Below are 25,940 nucleotides of genomic sequence, written 5' to 3'. Positions count from 1 at the left end.
AATCGAAAGGGAGAGTGAAATTTGTCAGCAAGATAATTCTAATATTGTGATTGAATATCAAGTTATAAACTCTGACGATTTCAATAAAATAAATATTAAAGAAGGAAAATTCTATTGAATTATCATTTATCTGCATTTCCTGAGTAAATGAAGGTGTTCAATCTGTTTGTATTGGCAATATCCCATTAGGTTCTCTCCATGCGACTTGACCTACCGGAAGATAAACTTTATTAGCGTCATGCGCAGACAGAAATTCCAAACAGCAACAGAAGTTTTGTGGCAATAGTCTGATAGATTGTGGGAAATTATTGTTTCCTGCCAGAATGGTGGACACAGACCCCTCGATTATAGTATGTATAAGTGGCATTACTTGTATGCTTCATGAAATTATTGAGTCAGACAGATTCAGGCTTGTATTAAGAAGGGATGGTAATTCCGAGTTTCCTCGGATACTTTACTGTGGACAGGCTGGAAACACTTCCCCTATAGCGAGATAATCCCGTTAAAACGCGATTATTCCTCTCTAACGAAAGTAAATATATCCCGTATAACCGAGAAAAACACCCGTGGAGTACATCTCTTCGTGTTTCACGTGAAAAGAAGAAAAAGTGCTGAAATGTCTGATGCTAAATCAAAACAAAAATACTCACGATGTACACTGGATTTCAGCCTTCCCTACTACGCAGCGACGTTGATATGAAATTTCTTGACTGTATTCTCAATTTTATAGAGACAATTCGCTTCATGTTGAGTGTGTGTCGCACTTACTCAGCATTGCACGGAATTTGCCATTATTGTCAATAAAACCACCAAAACATCTGTTTATGGTAATGTTTACTCTCTCGCTAAAGAGGGATAATCGCATTTTAGCGAGATCTTGCTATAGGAGAAGTGTTCCCAACCTGTTAAAACATATCAGCAATTTCCCCTAAAATCACTGACAAATCTGCCTCCTTGATGTTTAAACTTAAGATGTTATGTTCTTCTCCAGGGAAAAATTTCCTACTACTGTAGGGAGAGCTATTACTGTCACATGGAAAATGCTGCCATTGAAGCACTACAGAAATATAGTAATGACCCAGTCCTCAAGTTCTTTAAGGCATATGCTATCATCTTGCAAGGTTTGTGTCTGTTATCAGCTATTTCACAATGTTTGAATATCACAGCTGTATCTTTAAAAAATAAATGGTGATCGGATTCTCAATTAGCCAGTATGAAATTGATTGCTGGATATGATTGTACTGTATAGGTCGTGTTCAAGAAGGGATCAGAGAGCTGGATGTACTTAAAGACAAGAGGGATGTTAATATTTGCTCAACAATGGCTCTGATGTATGCACACAAACACAGTCAATCTGTTGGTGAGTTCAGATGCTTTATTTATGTGCTAAATATATTTTTTTTTGGAATGTTTGATAATTAACATCATAATGTTCATTATTAGTAAAGAGTCATTATCATTTCAAAGAAAATTATACAGTGAAACACAGGCAATTGCATCGCTTGGGGTCGAATTTACTATATAAAGAGTAAAGGTATAGAACTCTAAATATAGGGTACCCAAGTTAGCCGATGTAAAAACAATAAATTAATTGATATGAAATTCTACTTTGTATTTTAATTTATTCATACATAATCAATCTACATTACCACCAAAGTTCATCCCGAAATTCCGTATACTTCCCAAGATATGCAGAAATGAACTCGGAAAAATGCCTATTATTTTTTGGTTGACTTTTAGCTGAGCCCTGACACTATACGACTACACAGAGTGTTTGAGCATTGCAACAAGCTATCAAATAGAATGTGCAGCATAAAATATCATTTCTAAAATGAATTTCTTACCCCAATTCATTAAATGAAGTCCGTAATAGCTCCAAGTGACTGAAAATTATAAAACCGTCTGTACTTTCATTTTAATATCAGGCATTTTCATCGGTGCCACTAACTACCCACATTGACATCATTATTATCAATCGTCAAACACCTGTGATAATGTGATTTAGATAAAAATAGACATAATAAGACATTTTTATATTCGTAAAGACTTGTTATTAGCATAATTTATGTACTATAATGAATCAATATTGAGAAATATTAGTATTTGAGTCTCTAAATTGTTATGGGTCCTTCCATCTTTTTTGGGTAATTAGTCGTAACTACCGTTAATGGTTGGGATTGTGAAAGAACACACGGTTTAAAAAATTTCAGTCACTTGGAGCTATTACGGACTTCATTTAATGAATTGGGGTAAGAAATTCATTTTAGAAATGATATTTTATGCTGCACATTCTATTTGATAGCTTGTTGCAATGCTCAAACACTCTGTGTAGTCGTATAGTGTCAGGGCTCAGCTAAAAGTCAACCAAAAAATAATAGGCATTTTTCCGAGTTCATTTCTGCATATCTTGGGAAGTATACGGAATTTCGGGATGAACTTTGGTAGTAATGTAGATTGATTATGTATGAATAAATTAAAATACAAAGTAGAATTTCATATCAATTAATTTATTGTTTTTACATCGGCTAACTTGGGTACCCTATATTTAGAGTTCTATACCTTTACTTTTTGTATAGTAAATTCGACCCCAAGCGATGCAATTGCCTGTGCAGTGAAAATATCTATCACTGATCATTGAGATTTTAAGTCTGGCAGAGACATTAGATTTTGAATGATGTGTGCTGCTCTCTATGAGATTTCTTTAATATTTTCCAAAGTTTACCCTGAGATCCACAAAACAAATTTTCAAACCAAAAACAAAGGGGCCTGTAATGAGATATTTCTTTCCATGACAGTCTGAAAATGGTCAAAGCTTAAATATGATAAACATGGTTTCTGTGAGGAGTGCTGTAATTGTAATAACAAGTTTCTTATCATAATTTAACACAAGTGAAGATTCAGTCATGTTTGTGTGTACAAGTAGTTGGGAGAGATTATAAGCTGTGAGACTGCTGGTAAAACTGGGAGAGTTGCCATGTCAAGATTTTAGTTGTGCTTATATTTCGTGATTATTTTATTTCATAGACAGGGAAGCAGTTACCGAGCTGGATGCCAAACTGAAGGAGGAAAGAAAACAAAGTGGAGAAATGGTATACCAAAAAATACATTATACACAATTTTTGAGCTTTTCTGCAATGAAGATATTTTTAGTATTTCATTTAACCCTTGCATGAGTACAGAGTGTATGGGTAGTTAATGTTGAAGATAGCAATAGTTATGAAATATTATATCTGCCAACAGTAAATGCTAAAATGATTATAATTTTGTGCTTTTCTTTCCTTTGACGTAGTTGATTTCTTTTTCTTTTTTATTTAACAATATGTAGGTTCTCGAACCCACATTTGTTAACATTTATTTGGGGAAAACTTTCCCACTTACATTACACTGTTTGTAAATTATTTCGGTACTCAAACTTCTCTAGCAGTTTTGGTCTTCATGTAAAGACTCTTATCAATCAAGAACAGTGTCATTTGACCCTAATTTTTGCAATGATTTAAAACTATTTATATAACAAGTTTTTCTTTGAATTTATCTGTAAAAGGTCTTTTTATCTAAAACTGCTTGTACTCATAAATAATTTTTTCATTACAGGGTTTATACTACGGTGCAATGTTTCTGTTGTTGAATAACAAACCAGACAAAGCCAGAGAATACATTGACAGAATGCTTAAAATGGGCATAACCAAAGAGGTAATGGGAGAGGGAGTGTAGTAAATTAACTACATGAAAAATTACTTCACATCACTAATAAGATATTTTGTAAGCCATTGTAAAACTGGTTTTCTTAGTAGATGTTGTGGTTTGTAGGGAAAGTAAACTGAAATAATTCTTACAGGTTTTATTCTTATAGATTTGGTTGGTTTTTTGGGGTTTTTTTGGGTTGTTTTTTTTTTTCAGTTAAGGAATAGTGCAAAATACCTACGCACAGGAAGAAAAAAAACCTAGTGTTTTTGTCATGTTTTAATGTTCAATACTTGATCTCTTCTCTTGTTGTACAATTTGCATCCAATATTGCTTTGCTTCCAAAGAAAAAAACCAAACATCCTAATGGTAAATGGAATTTTTCATCCCATTTAGATGCCACAGTAAAAGTAAATATCCATGTTGTATTGTAAAAGATATAATTCCTTAAACTTAGAAGTGTTCTTGTTCAGGGACTTGTTGCAAAAGGATGGATTGAATTGCTGAGTGGCAGAGAGACAAAGAAAGCCATTAAATTCTTTGATGACGCCATTGGGTGAGCACATGTAATTTTTACCCTCTCCCTCAGTGCGTTTATTCACTGACATACTATTAATGTATTTTATACCATCTTCTCCAGTAGCATGTCTGTATCAGAGAGGGGGTCACTTGTTGATATTTTTTTAAATTCATATAAATATTGGTAAAAATATGTCCAAGAATATAGCTGCCGTCCCAAAACACACATTTTGTATGTAAATACATAACATTTTGCATGTACACGGACATTGTTACCATGTAATGGTGGGCCTGTATTAATAACTACATAGATTTTACATTAGTATGATACAAATATACCAGTCTTCCATGGATAAACAAAGAAATGAATCATTAGCTGTTCCATATTGGAAAAATGGCAGCTGTCAGCAAATTGTTTGTCGAACAGGGGGTATTTTGTAGTGCCCCTGCTTACATATAGACTGTTTACTCTTGCTATAACCTTTCATTAACCTTCTATTGTAAACGCTGATACTTTATGACAGAATGGAAGGTTCCCGTGATATAAATGCCTTGCTGGGAAAAGCAAAATACCTGGAGATGCGACACAATTTTACTGGTGCTCTAGAATTGATCAATCAGCTGATTGTGACCTACTCTGGGTTTATGCCAGCTCTTATTGAGAAAATGAAACTACAACTGAATCTCCAGGACTGGGACCAGGCCATTGAAACAGCACAGAGGTAGGTGAACATTATTTGACATCTGTTTTTTCATGATTTGAATAGGTATTTGTAATTTAAGTGGTGATTACAATTACAATATTTCAGGGAAGGGGGGGGGGGGGGGGGGCTTAGAATTGCCTGTATTTTGAAGTTTTGGCAATATCGTGGGAGAAAAGTATAACATCTTTTACAATAGATACTTAAAGTCCCCAGGCTGTTGCTATGGCCTTTTTGTGTAGGTCGAAAAGGGGGAGGGGGAGGTGTCCTACATACAAAATTCCTGAGGATGACAGAAATCATACAAAATTAATTTGGTGCTGTATTTTCATTATTAGTGTTAGCTAAAACTCATTAATCTTTATAACTGCAGTGAGTATTTGAAAATAACTTCAGATTATATATGTGATTATAAGCTTTGATTTCGTTTGTTTGATTTTCTTCAGAGCTTTGGATTCTGATCTACACTGTACAGAAGCTCTGAAGTATCAGGTCATCTATCTCCTGTCCAGGGACGGTAACTACTCAGAAGTGAGTATAGGACAGGGACTGAAAAATCCCATCACCACGTTATCTCACCATCAGATGACAGTCATCTCAGGGTGAGCTGTTTATATGTAACCTGTGATCTCACTAGTACTTCTAAAACTATGATTATCATTTCAGGCCTCCAACAAGATAGGGGATCTTATATCAGCCTTGGACAGATTTGAACCTAGAAGTTCCTTTCTTTACTACCACATGGCACAAATCTTTTGTAGAATGGTGAGTTATTGTGATGGTTTTCTCCGAACTTCAGTACATCTATTTTGTCCTGACCAATAGCCAAATTTAAAGGCCTCTCTGTAGAAGCGTGTATGCAAAAAAGGGACGGACATAGAATTGTTGTTGCCACTTTGTGTCTATATTTACTGTTTATATTTACAGTGTGGGAGGAATGCTCTGGTTCTACAACAGACGTATACCCTGGTGGAGCGCTCAGTGCAGCAGGACTCTGAGAACACCGAATATATTAATGAGCTGGGTTTCCAACTCCTGCTTCAGGGCAAGGTCAAAGATGCCATGAAGTGTTACAGAAACGCCATGAAAATCAATGACACCAGTGTCCAGTCACTCACGGGTTAGTGTGTTGTTCAATGATACCAGTGTCCAGTCACTCACGGGTTAGTGTGTTGTTCAATGACACCAGTGTCTGGTCACTCATGGGTTAGTATGTTGTTCAATGACACCAGTGTCTGGTCACTCACGGGTTAGTATGTTGTTCAATGACACCAGTGTCTGGTTACTCCTGGGTTAGTGTGTTGTTCAATGACACCAGTGTCTGGTTACTCCTGGGTTAGTGTGTTGTTCAATGACACCAGTGTCTGGTCACTCACGGGTTAGTGTGTTGTTCAATGACACCAGTGTCTGGTCACTCACGGGTTAGTATGTTGTTCAATGACACCAATGTCCAGTCACTCACGGGTTAGTATGTTGTTCAATGACACCAGTGTCTGGTCACTCATGGGTTAGTGTGTTGTTCAATGACACCAGTGTCCAGTCACTCACGGGTTAGTATGTTGTTCAATGATACCAGTGTCTGGTCACTCATGGGTTAGTATGTTGTTCAATGACACCAGTGTCTGGTCACTCACGGGTTAGTATGTTGTTCAATGACACCAGTGTCTGGTTACTCCTGGGTTAGTGTGTTGTTCAATGACACCAGTGTCTGGTCACTCACGGGTTAGTGTGTTGTTCAATGACACCAGTGTCTGGTCACTCACGGGTTAGTATGTTGTTCAATGACACCAATGTCCAGTCACTCACGGGTTAGTATGTTGTTCAATGACACCAGTGTCTGGTCACTCATGGGTTAGTGTGTTGTTCAATGACACCAGTGTCCAGTCACTCACGGGTTAGTATGTTGTTCAATGATACCAGTGTCTGGTCACTCATGGGTTAGTATGTTGTTCAATGACACCAGTGTCTGGTCACTCATGGGTTAGTGTGTTGTTCAATGATACCAGTGTCTGGTCACTCACGGGTTGTGTGTTTTCAATGACACCAGTGTCTGGTTACTCACGGGTTAGTGTGTTGTTCAGTGTTCGGTCACTCATGGGTTAGTATGATGTTCTGGAGACAGGTGAAAAACGAGTGTTCAAGTTTCTCAATATTGAGACAGACTTGTTGATAGATCGCTTTAATTAATTATAATCTCTTTATTGCTAAGACATGCATCTTATCACATCAATGTTGCATGTAGACATAATCTACATTGAAAAGATGGCATTGTATGGCGGTGTACAGATTTAAACATACATATGATATATCAAAGCATTTTGACAGAGAAAATTCAGAACTTGTTGCCACCCATTACTATACTGTGTAAGTTAATTTTTCTTCTTGAAATAAAAGATATGTATTAACAGTAGTATCTAAAAAGAAAAAAAAAGAAGATATTTCAACTCATAATATGGACTATGTAATGTAAAACTTAAAACACCCAGACTTGGTGATAATGTGTGATATGTTGATATTGAATCTGTCAACAATGACTACCCTACCTCTTGGCATAGATATAAGTTAGTGCAATTTGAGAATGCTCTCCTAAATTTGTATGTCCGTTTTTATACAGTGGGCAGGATTCAACACATGCCAGACTTGGGGAATAGTGAAAAGATCCATTTATAGTCCTGTCATAAATTTATTAGTCTGATAGGCCACAGGGTCTAGCCCCCAACCCTCCCACTAGAATTATTTTTTAAAACTTTGATAGTTTAGAAATGCAGTTGACACATTTGTGCAAATTCTGTGTAAATGTGTGTGATCCTTTTGAGAATGAACTGTTTTATAGGTGATTAATTTATTGATATATGTTACGAACCGGTATCATTTGCTGCCAGTTGATTAATTTATTGATATCTGTTCCGAACAGGTATCATTCGCTGTCAGTTGATTGAAAACCAGTTGGATGACGCTGCACAGCAGTTAGATTTCCTACAAGAAGTACAACAAAGTATAGGAAGAACATCTGTAAGTGTGCTCGAAAAGGGAGTTATCTTTGATTGAGTCTTCTGGAAGCTTTACATTTTATCTTTAATTGAGTCTTCTGGAAGCTTTACATTTTATCTTTGATTGAGTCTTCTGAAAGCTGTACATTTTTTTCCGTAAGAGAAAGATATTCATATCCCTTTACAGGAACTGGCCTACTTAAGTGCAGCATTGTGTATAAAGCGAGGTGAAGGTCCAGAGAAAGCTTACAAACTCCTGAATGAAGCTGTAGAGATTCACTTCTCCTCCTTGAAGGTAAATTCACATAATCAGAAGGAAACTCAGTACAGAATAATCTTGTCTTTAATCTTGATGGTAGTGTACATATTTTTCTACTTTTATAGGGAAATCCTCTTGGACCTCAATATTTCCTCCTCCTCAATCCGGACTTTCTCCTGCAGATGATAAAGGATTTCTTGGTATTTGCTCCTACACAAGTACGTATTCGAAGATACATCATAAGATGAAAAATGCTAGTACTCCTTTTCTACATTGGATCTTTTGCTAATGGTGATACTGCAGATGTGTTTAATTTCGTGTTGGATTAAATTTCGTTATTTTCATGTCTTGGAAAAAACAACGAAATTAAATCCAACATGAATTCTTTATTTCAGGAAGTGTTTATTTTAATGTCAGAAATATCGGTCTCTGTTATTTGTCGTCTATTTAGAGATGATATATTTCGCCATTAACATGATCATCAGCATTGTACATATTCCTTACGAGTAGATGTACATGTACCTGCGTTTTTAACTCATTACAGAAACACACTGGTGCTAATAAAAAAGTTATAACTATATAAATATTAACACCACAAAGTGCAGGTAGATCTTCGGATTTCAGCTAACCGCTCATGCAGACAGTGTATCTATTATATGCCGCTTAGATGAAACCCAACTGTGTGTCACATTTAATGCCATTTTTAAGACATTGGTAGACCCATTCTTGTCCTGATGTGCCCTATGAACCTCGAACAGAGCGAGGGCACGAGCCTTGTATTCACCCGTATGTTGGATTTCTTTACAAATTTTATTGATGAATGGAATACAATATGAACAGTTTCAACAATCTAATGACAACAATCTAATGACCCAAGCTTACACAGATCACTTAGTAAGGATTTGTTTGTAAATAGATGTTGACGACGGCACGCTTCATTGAACAAATGGTCAAGAAATGGCGTGGGTATCATACCGTTATTTAACTGTTAAAGAGCTGTGGATAAACAACATTGTTCATACTTCGTATGTATAACATGCAATCTTTATGTGATCACAAACAACGAAAATTAATTCACACAAAATTGTGTTCACTACCCAAAAAAAAAAAATAATGAAAAAAACGAGAGAAAAATTCCCCAACAAAAATAAATACATCTACAATATTGCTTTTGACAGCCTATAAAGCAGGGACAACCCCCGGATCCACTCCTGAAACGTTGCTGTCAGGTACTGGAGGCCTTGACCCGGACTGTGCCAGGGCTGCTGGAGGCCCTGTATCTGATGGCCAAAGTCAGATTCCTACAAGGTACAGATTTCAGCATCAATAAAGGAAACTACAGACTTTTTTGGCTGTTATACTGTTGTCTTGTGATATAATGTAAAATGTAATATCTGGTTTTACTTAAAAGAAATTTCATTTTTTATTGCCTCAGAGCAATTATGGGGGGGGGGGGGGGGGGGGGGCAGCTATTTCTTAAGATATTCCAAGTCCTATTTATATTCTAGGAATGAAATGAATAAACACTGTTTAATGTTTCCTAACAACAGATGATTAATAATATTATGGAAATTCCTGTGTACCTGTAAATATGTTGGTATTTGTAATACTTGTGTAGGCGACATTGACTCTGTGCAGGGGCCGTGAAATGGAGAACACATACTCTGATATATATGTAATTATGTTGATGTTTGTATTGTGTAGGCGACATTGACTCTGCGCAGGGGACCCTGAATCACTGTCTGGAGATGGAGAACACATACTCTGACGCCCACATCCTGATGGCTCAGATTCATCTTTATCAGAACAACTTTAAACTGGCCAACCAATCTTTGGAGGTCGGACTCAGCTACAACTTTGAGGTACATTTAAATTTTCATTACTCTGCACAATTTGAACAGTTCTGTGGAATTGTTTTTGTGACAGATCAATTTCCAGAAGATATTATGAACTGTACATTAGTTCAATGAAGGTGGAGTCAAACAAGTCAGGATGTTAGATTAATGCCAGTTATATGATTGACAGGTGAGGGACCACCCTTTGTATCATCTGATCAAGGCTCGGATTCTGAAAAAATCTGGAGACTCTGCAGAAGCTGTTAAAACTCTACAGATGGCAATGGCACTCCCAGGGGTCAAAGCAGCTGGTAAGTTCAAAGGCTACTGTCCTGACTTGACACTGAATTTTTAGACGAGTAATTCAGAGAGATTTTCGAGTTCTGTATAAAAATGAAAACTAAAATCTGTGCCTGTGAAAGTACAATGCATGAACAAATTTGTGTAATATTTTATTCTAGGTTTATCTGCCTCTAACTGATTTTCATCTTGTTGTCTTCATCCTCTTTGGGTGAATATTAGGTGATAATAGATATGTACATGTAGCTCTAAATAGGCAAAATGGCATGGAGTGATTTTAAAACAGAACAAAATATCATTTCTATGCATTGATAAAATAGTATGTGTTCAAAATTTTCTACTATTGAAATTTACTTCAAATAATCTGACTTTGTTAGTAAAATGCAATGTGAAAGTTTTATAGATTTATTTCAATCTTTATTTGATACTGAAGGAAAAGGACCAATGTCAAAGAAAGGAAAGATGCCAGACATCGGTACAAACGACAGGGTGTCTGTGTTCCTAGAGCTGGCCGAGGCCCACACTGCACTCGGGGAGACGGTGAGTATTAGGACAGGGTGTCTATGTTCCTAGAGCTGGCCGAGGTCCACACTGCGCTCGGGGAGACGGTGAGTATTAGGACAGGGTGTCTATGTTCCTAGAGCTGGCCGAGGCCCACACTGCGCTCGGGGAGACGGTGAATATTAGGACAGGGTGTCTATGTTCCTAGAGCTGGCCGAGGCCCACACTGCGCTCGGGGAGACGTGAGTAGTACCACAGTGTCTGTGTTCCTAGAGCTGACCGAGGTCCACACTGCGCTCAGGGAAACGTGAGTAGTAGGACAGGGTGTGTGTGTTCCTAGAGCTGACCGAGGCCCACACTGTACTCGGGGAGACGTGAGTAGTACATGGTTTACCCTCTTCATTCACAACATGAAGAGGAAATACCAATTCATGTGCATGGTCTTTTCTTTAAGTGACTGACATACTATGCTAGAAGTGAGTGGCATACTATGCCTAAAATTGAAGTTTTAGATATGAAAACAGTTATGAAATATTTCCAATCCAAAAAGTCAGTGAAACTTGAGTACATATCTTTTAATATAAATCTTGATGAAGAATCCTTTTTACAGGACAAAATTCTCATCTTTCTACTTGCAGCATGAGGCAGCTAAAGTGATGCAGGACGCCATTAATGATTTCAGTGGAACTGCAGAAGAAGTAAGAATATCCATAGCTAATGCTGATCTGTCCATTGCGCGGGGAGATGTAGAAATGGCCATCACTATGCTCAGAAATATCACCCCAGACCAAACTTACTACGTCAAATCCAGAGAAAAACTGGCCGACATCTACCTCCATCAGAAGAAGGACAAGAGGCTCTATACCGGTTGCTACAGGTAATAAATTTTTAGATAGTGCGTAAAACTTGGTTTTATGCACCCATTAAATAACACTACGACTCTCAAGTTTGTCAGAACAAGAAACAATGATTTTATTTTGTATTTCAGGGAACTCTATGACAAGCAGCCGAACATTGAAACTGCGTTGTTACTGGGTGATGCCTACATGAGCATCCAAGAGGTTTGTTTTGTAGTTTCATTTTAGCAAAACTTTTCGATATACAGTAAAACATGGTTATAGCAAGCATGCTTATAAATAGTCATGTGTTCAGTAAAACATGGTTATAGCAAACACGCTTATAAATAGTAATGTGATTTTCATTCCCAGTAGTTTTTAAACTTATTATGAACTTATTGGATATAACAAATTACGTTGATAACGAATCCTTAGGACATCATGTTAAGCATGTTTTACTGTACAATAAAACTGGCTAATACAACCACAGATATGCAAGTTGTACTGTATTTTCATTACATGTTGATACACCAATCAGTCTGATTACTCTTAGATTTGTTAATTCATGTCCTTTCTCAGTGCATTGCAACTCTTTAGTAAATGAATTTGATGTGATTTCAGCCTGACAAAGCCATTGAAGTTTATGAGAAAGCAATGAAGAGCAACCCAAAAGAGACTCAACTGGCCAGCAAGATAGGTCAAGCTCTGGTCAAGACTCACAACTATGGAAAGGTAACTCATCGTCAGCTCAGAATTTCTATATGTTCCCTGTACAATGTTTATCTTCATTTTATGTGTCATTGTCTGGGTACACAAGTGTATACTTAAGGCTTGGTTTATTAGCCCCCCCCCCCCCCCCCCCCCCCCCCCCCCCCCCCCCCTCCAGTAGGTGGGAATCCCATAGTGATCAACCTGTGTGCATGCATCTACCATTGACACTTTTATGGACTTTCTTTAAGTAATAAATTTCATTATTTTGTAAATACATGAGAGTATAAACTGCAGTGCTTTATACCAGCATACTTCATGAAGTTTGTTAGCGCTTCACGAAAAGTGTGCCAGTGTGAACTGTTTCAGTTCATACCCTCAAGTAGATTTCAAAAATAAAGTTTATTTCTTATATCTACATTCTGCTGTCATTACTGTCAGAATTCCCCACTGGTAGAATAGAAGTACTGTATTTATCTGTATTTAAAATACATACAGTGTTTGTAACTGCAGTGCGTTAATGATGAAATGACTATCATTACAATTTGTAGAGATATCAAAAGCAAAAACATTGAAAGTGTAAATATTTGGCAATATCTTTAGCTATTGAATTGAAAATTTATACATGATCTTATTTCATTGGCTTTTTAGACTTATTATTGAAAGAGTTATGGCCCTTGAACTTAGCATATAATGCCTTAAAACGGGGCCCTTTTGGGATCTCTTGCCATCACAACTAGGCCTATATCTAGTTTTTATACGCCCGTCTTAAGACGGGACGTATTATGGTATGGCGTTCATGTCCGTCCGTCTGTTAGCTTTTTCGTGTCCGACCCGTAACTTAAATACTACAAGGCCTAGAATCATCAAACTTTGTCTGTAGATACATCTTGGGTAGAAGGTGTGTCGCACATTAAAACCAGGTCACTGTGACTTTTCATTAAGAAGATATGGCCATATATGGCAAAAACTTGTCCGGCTCATAACTTGAAAACTATTAGACCTAGAATCACCAAAATTGGTCAACTAATGCATCTTAGGTAGAAGGTGTGTCGCATCCTACTTTAAGGTCACTGTGACATTTAATTAAGGTGATATAAAAAAAAAATGTTTTAATGGGTACAATCTATACTGTTAACAATATGTGACGGGCGTATCATGTGCCGTGGCGGTGCACTTTTTCTGATGTGAAATGCATCATCAGAGGTGTAAATTTTGACACTATTTTGATATACAGTGTTTGTTTATTTTGACACTATTTTGATATACAGTGTTTGTTTATTTTGACACTATTTTGATATACAGTGTTTGTTTATTTTGACACTATTTTGATATACAGTGTTTGTTTATTTTGACACTATTTTCATGTACAGTGTTTGTTTATTTTGACACTATTTTGATATACAGTGTTTGTTTATTTTGACACTATTTTGATATAGTGTTTGTTTATTTTGACACTATTTTGATATACAGTGTTTGTTTATTTTGACACTATTTTGATATACAGTGTTTGTTTATTTTGACGCTATTTTGATGTACGTGTTTGTTTATTTAAAGGCGATAAACTACTATGAGGCAGCTCTGCGAAATGGTACGACTCAAGGTTTCCTGAGGTATGTCCTTATTGGTTAGACAAATTTGTCAATTTTTATCTCATATTGGACAATTTTACAACCTTTAAAGAATGTAATATACATGTACATGTAATAGTTGAAATCTTAATGCATGTATCTTACTGCTAGTTTATTTTGTAATGTGGGTTTTCCCTAGGATTATAGAGATGATTGTGATAAAATGTTTGATTGAAAACAATTTATACAAATAAATTTAAAGTCTGGGCATAAATGATTCTTGAAGTGCACTTTTGAAAAAAATGTTAGATAGTATTATAATATTCTTTATACTTGAAATTACTTTATTTGGTACCACGAGTGTGCCTGATATAATCTGTACTGTGAGGATTCCCATGCTTTTCTGACATGAATATAGATATCTGCTTAAGAACTAATTCTGTTATGTCTGTGTCATAATTTCTGTGTGCTTATGATCACATCAGTGTAGTGTTTATAATTAATTTTATGTCTGTCACAAGAAATTCGTTTGTATAGAAACTTACGATGACATTAATGGTGTATGTTCTCTGAATTTCTTTCCATTTTGAAAGCTTTGTAAGGTAAAACTTAGAAATAAAGGGCACATGTATACACTGAGTTACGACAGCTTAGTCAATATTGTGTGTTCAATGGGTGGACTGGATTCATCCCTTAGTCACATTTCAAACTCATAAAATACCTTATCTTCATCTACAAAGGTTGTGTAATAATTCAAATATTCACAAGTAGAATTAAATTTTAACTGATTGTTTTTACTGTACAAATTATGAACTAAATGCTCTTGTCTAATTCATGATAAAATTGCTATAGTGTTGCTAAACTTAAGATAGCTTTGTCAGTTTCAATTGAGGTACAAAGTTGATGTTTGTATTTTATTAGAAAAAATAAAAATTGACAGATTCAAATTTTTGTGATTTACAATTTTTCATCATTTCATTTTGTGTATTTTCACTAACCCTTCCACTTTCTGCAAGTTGTAAAATAAGTTTTGAGGTTTCAAATATTTAAGAATGGATTCTTGTCAGATTTCAGATTATATATATCACAATTTATAATTTATTTTCTAAACAGGTATCACCATCATGGAGCTACAATAATCTCTTGCTCTCTATTTAACACAAAATTTTAGTTACACTGGCATAGTAAATTAGCACTTTATTGTCTTTATTGAAGATACGAAAGTAGTAGATTTTGACTGAAGTAAATCAATTTGAGAGAAAGAAAACATTTTCAAAACAAGGGTATGTTGCACCATGTGCTGTTTAATATCATCATAACACACATATTATTTTCTCGATACTGTGTGAATTACTCAGGCTTCTGAATACTAGCACGGTAAGAAGAATCCATTCTTAATAGACACACAGTTTCTGTGCTATTTCTCTCTCTGTCAAACACTTCTCAGGAAAAAACAACTATGTTTTAAAGTCATTTTATATGAAAGCAGAAAATTCAAAATTTAAACATGGAGCAATACTCAAATTATTACTGTAGAGAGTTTTTTTTATAGAGAAATTGTCAGAAAAATGTGGTCAATAATGTAATGATTTTAACGTGATGTACGTTATTGAAATTTACAGGCATGATCTTGCGGAGTTGCTGTTAAAGCTACGACAATATGACAAGGCAGAAAAGGTCTTGAAACAGTCCCTAGATACAGATGCAGGTGAGTCTTCTGTTTTGCTGTGGACCAGACTAATAGGGAGGATGTTTTTAGGAGTATACATAGTACTAAGTAACTAATTATATGTACTGATATTCTGGATCAAATTCAGATTTTAAAAAATTGATTAAGGTAACTCTATACTCACACTATTATGAATTGAATTCAAAGGAGAAAAACTATTGATTTCCACTTAATATAGTTTACCAGATATGTGATTGTACCCACTGAATACAATTTCTACAAAAGATATATCTATGAACAAAGTTTGATTAAAGGTTGGAATTGTTTCATGTAAAGTTGATCAGTAAGAATTGAAGCATGTATAAAACGATTCCTCTCAGCCTCTGATCTGGATACCATGATGGAGCAGACCAAGCTGATGGTCCTACTGGCCAAAGTTTACCAGAAAGTGGACAGAATGGAGGATGCCATGACAGCGCTGACCAAAGCTAGGGACATGCAGGCCAGGTAAGCTAGGTCTATATATCACAGGCAGGTACTGTTGGATAAGTGGTGTCTAGATAATACAGACAAGGTAGGCTAAGTGGTGTCTAGATAATACAGACAAGGTAGACTAAGTGGTGTCTAGATAATACAGATAAGGTAGACTAAGTGGTGTCTAGATAATACAGACAAGGTAGACTAAGTGGTGTCTAGATAATACAGACAAGGTAGACTAAGTGGTGTCTAGATAATACAGACAAGGTAGGCTAAGTGGTGTCTAGATAATACAGACAAGGTAGGCTAAGTGGTGTCTAGATAATACAGACAAGGTAGGCTAAGTGGTGTCTAGATAATACAGACAAGGTAGACTAAGTGGTGTCTAGATAATACAGACAAGGTAGACTAAGTGGTGTCTAGATAATACAGACAAGGTAGGCTTAATAGTTTGTCTAGACAACACAGATAAGGTGGGCTAATTAATTTCTAAATGAATGTCTGTGTATTGGTTTAAACAGATACCTTTTTAACATTGGTAAAATGGAAATTACATGTATATGCTTCTATAAATAAAACATGATCTCAAACGTACAAGTATGTTAATTTTGGCAGGGTTTTGAAGAGAGTGCAGATAGAGCAACCCGACGTAGTGAGCCAACAAAAACAGCTGGCATCAGAGTATGTATTGATCAGATTTAACTGTACAAGATTAACTACAAATCCATACAGAAATCCATGTAAAACCAGTCGATTTACATGTTTCTTTTCTAACAGCATCTGTGTGACAATGTCGGAACAAGTAAAGGGACAGAGGGACTATGAGAAAGCCATCAAGTTCTACAAGGAGGCCTTGGTTTATAATGAAAATGATAGCAAGGTAATAGGTCTTATAAAGTAGTTTAATAGTTTACTGTTGTGCAGAACATTATGGTGGTCCTGTGTATTGATATACTGTGTTATTTCTGATACAGCAGATTTCAGCATATGCTGTAATTCACTTATATTTTGTGAAGACCTATTTCTGTAAAATGTTACCCTTCTTGGAATTTTCGGTGTCTGAGATAAAAATTTCATGAAGATTCAATTTGTGCATTAATATATTAATTACATGTATTAGGAGAATATTATTTTCACAATAAGGCAGCTTTTACATGAAAATCAAGCTGAAATTCCTTTCGGTGATAATCAGTATGATTTCATTTAAATTCTATGATATTCAGCATGATTTGATTTAATGTCCTAGGTTATGTTGGATTTGGCGGGATTATATCTGATGACAGAAGACTTGGACTCGTGCCAACATCAATTGATGTCTCTTCTGAAAAACGAAAAAGAAAATGATGCTGCTACAATCGTAAGTACCTGGTAACAGAGAAACCAAGCATAAAAAAAAGAAAAAACACTACCCGGTAAATATGAGAAAATTAAATCAAGTGACTCGAAAATTGACTACACGGTATTTTCTCTTTGTAGATGTTGGCCGACCTTATGTTCAGAAAGAATGAATATGACTCAGCAGTCCACCATTTCCAACAGCTGTTGACACTTAAACCAGGTTAGTTTTAAACGAACCTATCAGTCTGTAACACTTAAACCAGGTAGTTTTAAACGAACCTATCAGTCTTTAACACTTAAACCAGGTTAGTTTTAAACGAACCTATCAGTCTGTAACACTTAAACCAGGTAGTTTTAAACGAACCTATCAGTCTGTAACAGCAGAGGTGTAAAATAGTACTTTTCATGGGAGTTTAAATTTTAAAAAAAGCAGCTCTACAACCAGAAAATTTCAACAGTCTACAGTACTTTGTCACTGGTGTGTTTGTTGACAGATAACTATGAGGCCTTGGCTGGGATTGTGGACCTGATGAGGAGATCAGGAAAGCTCGAGGAGGTGCCAAAATTCCTAGAAGCCGCAGAAAACGCCTCAGGCAGGGCATCCCTGGAGGCCGGATTTAACTACTGTAAAGGACTTCATGAATGGTAGGGATGAACTGGGAAAGTGAAAGACAAATGCTTATTTCAGAGATGAGACACTTTAGATGTTCTTCTGTGGATGTTATGTCTAAAGATCAGGGGCCCATTTTACAAAACTTAATAAGAATTAGAACCAAAAATACTTTTGTGCAATTTACCTTGTGCTGCACTTTTTTTTGAAATGCAAAGTCTATGGAAGTATTCACATACACTGTATTTTTACAAATTTTAGACATACATGGAAACATGATTGACCAATTAAGAATATTGATATTAGTTGTAAGACTGTTTTAGCTCACCATGTGAGCAATGTGGCCCATGGACCTCTTGTAAAATGGGGCTCCTGACCTTCCAGGAAGGGCTAAGAATATTTAATGTAATGTTGGATAATTAACAAAATGGAGGATACCAATGCATGTTCTAAGCATTCTCTCTCAGTATGAAAGCATGAATGTTAAAATGTTTGTTGTGTGGTGAGGAGTATGCTTTCTGTTGTGAAGTCAGGAGTAAGCTTTCTGTTGTGATGTGAGTATTATGCTTTCTATTTTCAGGTACACTGGTAACCCTACTGCAGCTCTGAAGTTATTCAACAAAGCCCGTAAAGACAATGACTGGGGAAACCTGTCTATTTACAACATGATAGAGATCTGTCTGAACCCCGACAACGACACGCTGGGCGGGGAAGTGTTCGAGGACGAAGGAACAGGGTAGATATATAGTCGTTATAATCAAAAATTTATTAACAAACTTACAGGCAGAATTTTATTTTATTTTTTATTTTATTTTTTGGAAATTGCCAATTGTAAAGTTTTGTCTGTCAAAAGTTCCTTTTGGAGCAACAGAAAAATTCATTTCTAGGACTGATAGAAATGTCCAGCATGCAAGAATCAGATTTCAAAAACTCTGTACTTGTAGGCTAAACGCATTTCACCTTAATGTAATTTTTGATGAAGGGATAAATTGAATGGTATGGAATCGGTTAAATTTTCATGGATTTCCAAAATTTTGTTCAGATGTAATTGTTAGGATGCCGGTATGAATTCTGGAGATTGAAACATCTTATAAATTGTTATTTCATTGTTGTTTGCAATTCACGAGATGGGGATACACACAAAGTCCATGAAATTTAACCTCCACGAAATCTTATAATATGTATGTATAGCTTTCAGTAACTTTTGGAAATCTTGATAGAAAATTTTGTTTTTCATTTTATCTCAACTTATGATTTTACTGTTATATGTTGAAGAAGGCTTGAATTAATTCTATGAATACGAACTTGTATTCAGAGATTTGGACAAGCACAAGTTGTATGAAAATAATATTTCTTTTAACCAGAGCTGTGGATAGAGACAAAATGGAGAGTGAACAAGTGGCTGTCAGAACGGCTGAAAAATTACTCAAAGTACGTAATGAAAAGGATCATATCAGTTTCATACACGTAAATGGGGAATCTTGAATTGCATAAATCTACCTCTACAACACATTATTACATTTATCTACCACTACAACACATTATTACATAAAGCTACCACTACAACACATTATAACATAAAGCTACCACTACAACACATTATAACATAAATCTACCACTACAACACATTATTACATTTATCTACCACTACAACACATTATTACATAAATCTACCTCTACAACACATTATAACATAAATCTACCACTACAACACATTATTACATAAATCTACCTCTACAACACATTATAACATTTATCTACCACTACAACACATTATAACATTTATCTACCACTACAACACATTATTACATAAATCTACCACTACAACACATTATTACATAAATCTACCTCTACAACACATTATTACATAAATCTACATCTACAACACATTATTACATTTATCTACCATTACAACACATTATTACATAAATCTACATCTACAACACATTATTACATAAATCTACCTCTACAACACATTATTACATAAATCTACCACTACAACACATTATTACAAAAATCTACCACTACAACACATTATAACATAAATCTACCACTACAACACATTATTACATTTATCTACCACTACAACACATTATAACATAAATCTACCACTACAACACATTATTACATAAATCTACCACTACAACACATTATTACAGTTATCTACCAATACAACACATTATTACATTTATCTACCACTACAACACATTATTACATAAATCTACCACTACAACACATTATTACATTTATCTACCACTACAACACATTACAACATAAATCTACCACTACAACACATTATTACATAAATCTACCTCTACAACACATTATTATACCCCCCGCAACAAGTTGTGGGGGGGGTATACTGGAATCGGGTTGTCCGTCTGTCTGTCCGTCCGTCCGTCCGTCTGTAGACGCAATGGTTTCCGGGCTCTTAAGCATTATCCTTTCCACCTACCGTCACCATATCATACATATGGACTACCCATGGGATGAAGATGTTCCCTATCGATTTTGGGGTCAAAGGTCAAGCACACTGGACATCGAAGTAGCAATATGGTTTCCGGGCTCTAAAGCGTTATCCTTTCCACCTACAGTCACCATATCATACATATGGACTACCCATGGGATGAAGATGTTCCCTATCGATTTTGGGGTCAAAAGGTCAAAGGTCACATGCACTGGACATCGAAGTAGCAATATGGTTCGGTTTGTCATGCCATTTGTTTTTTACACTCAGAAAAGAGGTAGTTTATACCTATTACCAACACCCTTTGGGAGATTGGGGTAAGCGGGGGGTATTCTTGGTGAGCATTGCTCACAGTACCTCTTGTTACATTTATCTACCACTACAACACATTATTACATAAATCTACCACTACAACACATTATTACATAAATCTACCACTACAACACATTATTACATAAATCTACCACTACAACACATTATTACATAAATCTACCACTACAACACATTATTACATAAATCTACCACTACAACACATTATTACATTTATCTACCACTACAACACATTATTACATAAATCTACCACTACAACACATTATTACATAAATCGACCACTACAACACATTATTACATAAATCGACCACTACAACACATTATAACATAAATCGACCACTACAACACATTATTACATTTATCTACCAATGCTATATAATTATTGACATATATGCGGTTAGTATTATACTTCAGCTACTGTTGAAGTACAATATTGACTGAGGAAATGTCAATAATTGTTTTATTATGTGATTGAATAATTTAAACCATCAAAACTGACTGGCAGGGCCTACAAAACCCTACCTAGTCATCCATTTTGTAAAAGAAACTTACCAGATGATACCTGAGCAGTCACCATGAGATTGGGCTCGATGTTATTATAATGCAACAATTGTTGCTCCAGTTCATGCTGAAGTAGTCCAGTTTCCACAGCTATGTGTGCAAAACCTAGTCAACAGTTGTCGAGAAATGGGTTTTTATCAAACAACCTAAAAATATTAATCAGTCGTATCATTTAGGAAATTCCCAATTTAATTTTTGTCCAATGTTGAAAAAAAATCAAATGATATATTCATCTCAAAGGCTTGTTGGATTTAAGCCAATCAGAAATCTCAGAATTATTTGATCATATGATAAAAAACATCATTGCTTTTACCTACCACTACAATACACCGTTATTTTTCAATGCTAATTTAGGTTTGGTTTGATTGCAGGAAGTGAAAGCTAAGCCTGGGGACTTGAGACCCACGATGTTGGAGAACATGTCACTGGTTGCTTCAAAACAAAAGCAGAATGTGGAAAAAGCCCTGAATAATCTCATGGAAATCAGTGCTAATGAGGTAGGGCATTAGTTTCAGTGTTTGTGTGTAGGAAATAAACATGTGATTTGTTTCGTATGCATCTGTAATGAGTGGTAGAATATATTTGTACAATGTATATCAGTTGAATTTATATAAAAATGGACTTTGTCTTTATGTATAAGTCTTTCTTTAAGTAAGAATCTGAAATCAATTTAGATCACAGATTGTTGACTTAAAGTGACATGACTGATAACTTTCATTTCCTGTTTATCTTCATAACTTTGAAAATCAACACATGATACAGTATAATGACCATGTAACATAATCTAATGTAGTACCAGTAATCAAGAAATCATGTGAAGCCTCATTTAGTAATCATTCAGTGCTGTTCTGTACTTACATGTATTCCAAGCCGCTTGTTGCAAATTCTTAACAATTGTATTATATTGTCACCCATTTTATGAGGTTGAGTCTGCACACTGTTTTGAAAATGAATATCTAGCAATGTACAGTATATTCAAAACTGATATTTTATTTTTTTTTGCATATACTATGCATCATATGGACTTTTGATATAAGCGGAAGCATACATTATATACAGCTTTACTACTAACTGAATCATGAACCTGACTTTACGTGTGGCTGGTCATGTCACTTCAAGTGTGTAACAAAGTACATGTCCTTTATTTTAATCTTAATGGGGGAATTTCAATTATCTATGAGGTCTGAAGCAATGAATTACAATATCTGTCAGATTTGGGGCATTTACCAGGTCTTGTAGCAGATAAGATTAGAATGTAAATATAAGATCAGAATGTGAATGTAGATTTGATTTAGAAACTTGCCATCATGCATTATTGTTTTATGTAGCCCAACTTGGAGAATCCTGCTTCTGGTTCAGCGGTAGGTGTTGTGACTGGTTACAGGGAAAACAAATTGATTTCTTGGTGTCAGGGGTAGACAAATATAGTTACCTTCTTTTTTCATAGAGCTCACAGATCTATTTATAGAGCTCACAAATAACGGACCAGCAGCACATCCACTTTGAATCGTAGCGTGCACAGATACGTCACTGTTCCACTAGTTTTAGTTATTTATGTTTTAGTCATTACAAACTTAATTATTCAGACCAAATTCTTTGATACCTAGTAGTTTTTAATAGATAAGTAAAACACTTCTGTAAACTTACAAACTAATGGTACCGGTGTCATTGAATGTGAATGGTTCACAGATAATGGCCTCAGTCTGTTATCAATGTTAAAGGTTATTCACATTGTTATTCATTGTTGTTGATAGTTGCAAATTATTATTTTTGTTGTTTAGAAGAAAGTATATGTACTTACAATGTCCATTTTTACGCACACACGTAGAAGGAAACAGGTTCAAAACAAATATAAATTAAAGTGTATTTGTGAAAATACAGTAAATAAATGATTTCTTCAGTGCAGTAAAACACATACGAACTCCTTTCTCTAAAATCTGCAAATCAAACACATTACTGTGTGCTGTAGACATGGAAGTTGAGTGTTGTTAATGATGCAAATTTATAGCATAAGCCTTGAAAAAGATTTTACTTGTATTTCTGTAATGCTGCGAAGAAATGCAATAGAAAACCCCCCAGCTATATTCAGGAATAAATTCATAGCATTAGCCTTGAAAAAGATTTTACTTGTATTTCTGTGATGCTGCGAAGAAATGCAATAGAAAAAACCCAGATATATTCGAGAATAGTTGATTTTGACCTAGTTAGTGTGCGTTATCACTATGTGCTATGTTCCTTGATTACAGAATTTCGTATTCACAGAATAACTACCCGTACTGGAAAGTAACATTTATTATTTTTGTTCACACAGCGAGAACATGTTGGTGCACTGTACGGGATTGCAGCAGCTTATATGGTGCTGAAGCAGACACCAAGGGCCAGGAACCAGTTAAAAAGGATTGCTAAAAATAACTGGACCATGCAGGTCAGAAAATCATGGAGGGAAAAAACAAAATTACATGTGTACACATAGAGATCCTTTCATCTTCCCACTTGGATTTCTAACACAGGCATCAAAAAGGGGTGGATTAAAGGGCCTAATTTTGATGAGATTGAAAAAAACATTTAAAAATTTCATACAGTTTGTGAAGCTAAATGATGTGTCATAAATTATGATTCCCAAAGGAAAAAATTGTAGAAATGTCTTTAAATAACCTGGATTTTTTGCAGATGTTTCACTACCTCATTGAAACCAAATTTTACTGTGTTGAATTTCCTGGTAGGAATTTATTGAAATTAAAAGTATTTTCATATTTTATAGGATGCTGAAGATCTTGAAAAAGGTTGGCTTTTGTTGGCAGACATCTACATCCAGGTACTAATCAATGGCTTTGTGTAGGAAAACTTCAACTTGTGCTTGATGTTTATGAACCAATGATTGCAGATTTCATTAGCTGCATCATTAGCTGCATCCTTTCAACAACAAAAAATTAAATCATTCTTGGCTAATTTTAGGTTTTAGTCATTTCTTTTAGCACAATAAATCAATTTAGAGAAAATTTTGTTTCTGACAAAATATGTGGTGTGATGGCTATAAATCCAATGATGATATTACAGGAAAGCTTGTAACCGTGCATTGACATGATTTAACAGTCTGTGTTTTCTTGTAGACAGGAAAGTATGACATGGCTACAGAACTGTTGAAGAGATGCTTACAACACAACAAGGTTAGCTTTCAAAATTTTAATTCTTAAAAGTAAATACCAGTGGCTTTAATTCAATTTTCATATTTTCACTTTTAAATTGTAATCTTTTTTCCCCACAGTCCTGTTGCAAAGCTCACGAATATTTGGGATATATTTTTGAGAAGGAACAGTCTTACAAAGATGCTGCTTCTAGTTATGAAATGGCCTGGAAATATGGCAATAAAAACAACCCAGTAATAGGTAATGTATTAGGTGTTCTATTCATTACTTTGTGAAATAAATACCGTGGTTTCATCACATCAGACCAGATAAAAATATCGAGTGTTTAGCTAAATATTTAGTGTTTATTTCTAAAGGAACAACATTTCCTTTCCTTGAAATTATGTTTTAACAGATCTGTATTTTTCAAGAAATTCATGACAACTGATGCCCACAAAAGTTGTTGAAACCATGGTGTACACAGTATTTATCTATAAAGCTTAGAGAAGATAGTTGTGTCGATGAAATTTGGTATTGAAATATTTATGTACACATTACTAAATGAAGTTTGTGATTTAGAATAAAGCAGATTGTTTTATGTTTCAGGTTTCAAGTTAGCTTTCAATTACCTGAAGGCGAAGAGATTCGTTGATGCAATTGATATTTGTCATCATGTAAGTACAAATTTCACACCATGAATCTTAGAATTGTATGCTTCAGATTTGTGTTTTTATTTCCATGAATATTTTACATTGTATAACAGTTGTACACTGAATGTTTCAGGTTTTAGGTAATCATCCAAATTACCCCAAAATTAGGAAAGAAATTCTTGACAAAGCCAGAGCCTCTCTACGAGTGTGACACATTGTGAAGCAATCGACGAGACGACGTCAGGCAATATACTGAGTACACATAGTGTTCTGTGACTGACAATACTGTGATAATTATAGAAATCTCGACAAGCATTCCGTCCAGGGGAAAGAACAGTGCAAGAAACTTAGATATTGTGAATTTTTTAAAGTGGAAATAAATTATGTATTTATACTAATATCTTGGTTCTTATTTTATTAACAGTGTTGCGTGAATGTTTATTGAATGTATACTGTGATAAGAATAGAGGCATACTGATTTCATGTGGGGTATGAAGTAAATCATAAATTAATGACTTGTGCATAAGAGTGAATGGATAATGGCCTTCAGTTTTGCAGTTACTGCCCTTACACCAGAAGTAGGGGGCGTACTAATTCTAATTAGACTGAATTGACTTCACAATTACTGTCTGAAAAACAAACAGACAAATATAACAAAACCCAAAAGCTCCAAATCCTAAATTTTGAAGGGGGGGGGGGGGGGGGGGGGGGGGGGCAAGAGGTTAGTCCTGAAATTCATTTAGTTAATTCCTTAAATTTATTTAATGCTACCATATAAAAAAGGGGGCAACCTATCAATCAAACTTTGCTTG

At 35.3% G+C, this 25,940-nt stretch overlaps 1 protein-coding gene and 1 long non-coding RNA gene across 3 annotated transcripts; one reads left to right on the top strand and one right to left on the bottom strand.

The window, feature by feature from the left end:
- Positions 1 to 225: 225 nt before the first annotated feature.
- LOC125646512 (tetratricopeptide repeat protein 21B-like) lies at positions 226 to 25,526 on the top strand. 2 transcript variants are annotated; one of them, XM_056140517.1, is made up of 38 exons: positions 226 to 350; positions 992 to 1,121; positions 1,250 to 1,360; positions 3,025 to 3,089; positions 3,592 to 3,690; positions 4,155 to 4,237; positions 4,725 to 4,922; positions 5,348 to 5,432; positions 5,568 to 5,666; positions 5,829 to 6,021; positions 7,816 to 7,913; positions 8,079 to 8,186; positions 8,276 to 8,368; positions 9,329 to 9,458; positions 9,855 to 10,012; positions 10,176 to 10,296; positions 10,719 to 10,825; positions 11,425 to 11,663; positions 11,775 to 11,847; positions 12,244 to 12,354; positions 13,888 to 13,943; positions 15,524 to 15,609; positions 15,951 to 16,077; positions 16,663 to 16,728; positions 16,825 to 16,927; positions 17,294 to 17,404; positions 17,524 to 17,605; positions 17,880 to 18,030; positions 18,576 to 18,731; positions 19,360 to 19,426; positions 21,725 to 21,850; positions 22,682 to 22,714; positions 23,665 to 23,778; positions 24,115 to 24,168; positions 24,464 to 24,520; positions 24,619 to 24,739; positions 25,085 to 25,152; positions 25,262 to 25,526. In XM_056140517.1, exons 1-38 carry the CDS (start codon positions 324 to 326, stop codon positions 25,337 to 25,339), a joined length of 3,984 nt encoding a protein of 1,327 aa, XP_055996492.1. In that variant the 5' UTR covers positions 226 to 323; the 3' UTR covers positions 25,340 to 25,526. The 2 variants fall into 2 exon arrangements, with proteins under 2 accessions (XP_055996492.1, XP_048728803.1); XM_048872846.2 differs by lacking the exon at positions 22,682 to 22,714.
- Positions 16,966 to 17,850, bottom strand: LOC130046907 (uncharacterized). Its single transcript, XR_008795971.1, has 2 exons — positions 17,708 to 17,850; positions 16,966 to 17,664 (listed from the first exon to the last, which is right to left on the bottom strand). It is a non-coding gene; the product is annotated as an uncharacterized LOC130046907 (long non-coding RNA).
- Positions 25,527 to 25,940: the final 414 nt, after the last annotated feature.

Source organism: Ostrea edulis, chromosome 6 (genome assembly GCF_947568905.1).
Source record: "Ostrea edulis chromosome 6, xbOstEdul1.1, whole genome shotgun sequence".
Lineage (NCBI taxonomy): Eukaryota > Metazoa > Mollusca > Bivalvia > Ostreida > Ostreidae > Ostrea > Ostrea edulis.
Note: the sequence above shows the minus strand (reverse complement) of the source record. Positions and strands in the feature narration are given on the sequence as shown.